The 1,868-nt window shown below is 45.1% G+C and overlaps 1 protein-coding gene across 1 annotated transcript; it reads left to right on the top strand.

Moving 5' to 3' along the window:
• The first annotated feature begins 284 nt into the window (after window positions 1–284).
• On the top strand, window positions 285–1,613 carry LOC125373337. The gene has a single exon (XM_048384351.1). The coding sequence runs from the start codon at window positions 285–287 to the stop codon at window positions 1,611–1,613; it is 1,329 nt and encodes a 442-aa protein (XP_048240308.1).
• The last annotated feature ends 255 nt before the right edge of the window (window positions 1,614–1,868 follow it).

Genomic DNA, 1,868 nt, shown 5'->3' with positions numbered 1-1,868 from the left:
TTACCTTAGTACGAAGATTGACAGTTTCCATCCTCCATCGATCAGTCCTATTGACAATTTGTGTCGTTAACGATATAATCAGGATTGGCATTAATTCGACAAGTTCAATTGTTTGACCAGAATGTTTGTATTGTAACCCCCAGGAGCATGGCACCTTCTACAAAGCATCCGGTAGTCTGAGAAAATGCCACTTGCAGAAACAATATGCTTCATAGCAGTGCATTCCTTTGGGGACAAGGCAAGGTATATTATTTGACGTTCTGATTTGAGAGGAATAACACGATATGCAGTTTAAACTAAAGTTTATTTTCATATTTGTAGTGCAGTTCGCACATTTGAATACACAAAGAACGGCCCAGTTGGATTATGTGACATCGACTGATGGCGATGCTGCGAGGGACGTCCCACAAGTGGACCAAGATGGAAATCTATCTGATTTGATCCAACCTATAGTTGAGAGCAGCCATAGTGTTAACGACAGTAATGATGGGTGTCATGCCAAGGGAGATAATCCTGTTATCACAACCGGAAATGGAAAATTTAACAACACGACTTCAACCGGAAACGCCCCGCCAAACTCTTTCGCAAATGGACTTGTATCCCCTGGTACGTACAGAAAGGTGTCGAGTGTTTCTTCTAATTTCACGATTCCGATTCTTGTCATTGCCCTTTTGTGCAACCTTTGTTCAGCGGTAGTGTACGTGGCCCCCGAGTTGAGGAGCGTGACCAGCATTTACCTCGTGTTCCTGGCTTGCACCGGTCTCGTGTACGTTGTGTGTGTGCTGATTCTTGAAATCACAAGCGCTGTATTTGGTGACTCCGCTATCCACACGGAACTTTATCTCACGATGGTGATATACCTTGGGAACTACATCGGCCTGTGCTGTAGACGTCTCGCGTATTGTGTGACGGCCCTGGTGTCCCTGGAACGGTTGATCGGCATTGCTTTCCCTCTGAGAGCTCGGCAGTTTCGAGCCCTGAAATCACCCCAGGTTCTCCTTCCAGTCACAGCAGCTGGTCTGATGTGCTACCACATTTTCAGTCCTTTGAAATTGAGAGTAATTCCATCATCCGACAGTAACAGCAACAGCAGCAGCTTCACTATGGCTGTGACCACTTTGTACCTTGAAAACGTGAACACATTCGAGATTGTAGGAATTGTTGGAAGTGTCTTCTTTGTGTTCCTGCCTCTTATTGCATGTCTTTTGTTCAACATCCTGATCATCACATGCCTAAACAAGCACTCAAAGAGGAGGCGTTCTATCAGCAACAGTTTTGACAACAGAAGTGTGTATCAGAGTGAGCGACAGACAACCATCACGCTCATCGTCTCCACCTTCATCTACGTCGTACTGAACCTCCCCGTTAACGTCAGCTCCGTCGTGAGCTACACCGTGCCCGAATATGGCCTAGGACAACGCGAGCATTACCTATTTCTTCTGATGAATGTTGTTGGCTACATCTGTGAAATCAACAGCAACATCACCAACCTTTTCTCCTACCTCTCTCTGAGTTCCAGGTTCAGACGTGTTCTCGTTCGTAAGATCTGTTCGTGCAAATACGTTTCAAGGTCACCAAGGGCACATAATTATGTTCCCAACCGCAGGGCTTGATGAGATCGACTACTCACGTGTCAGCCAGCTGCAGCCTGACAGCCCTTCCCAAGTCCCATGACGCCGGAAAATCACTGGCAACTGTTTCCGAAAATATTTAATCTTGACCAACATGATTTACAATCTCCTCTATAGCATTAGCAGTCTAACATAGACCAGATAAGTACATTTTTGATGGTCATAATCTTTGTAATAGTCAGTGTGCCTAGAAATAAGACCGTCAACATAGGTAATTCAAGAAAACGTTAATGTGAC

This window comes from Haliotis rufescens, unplaced genomic scaffold, assembly GCF_023055435.1.
Source record: "Haliotis rufescens isolate VD_foot unplaced genomic scaffold, xgHalRufe1.0.p SCAF_5, whole genome shotgun sequence".
Taxonomy (NCBI): domain Eukaryota; kingdom Metazoa; phylum Mollusca; class Gastropoda; order Lepetellida; family Haliotidae; genus Haliotis; species Haliotis rufescens.
Note: the sequence above shows the minus strand (reverse complement) of the source record. Positions and strands in the feature narration are given on the sequence as shown.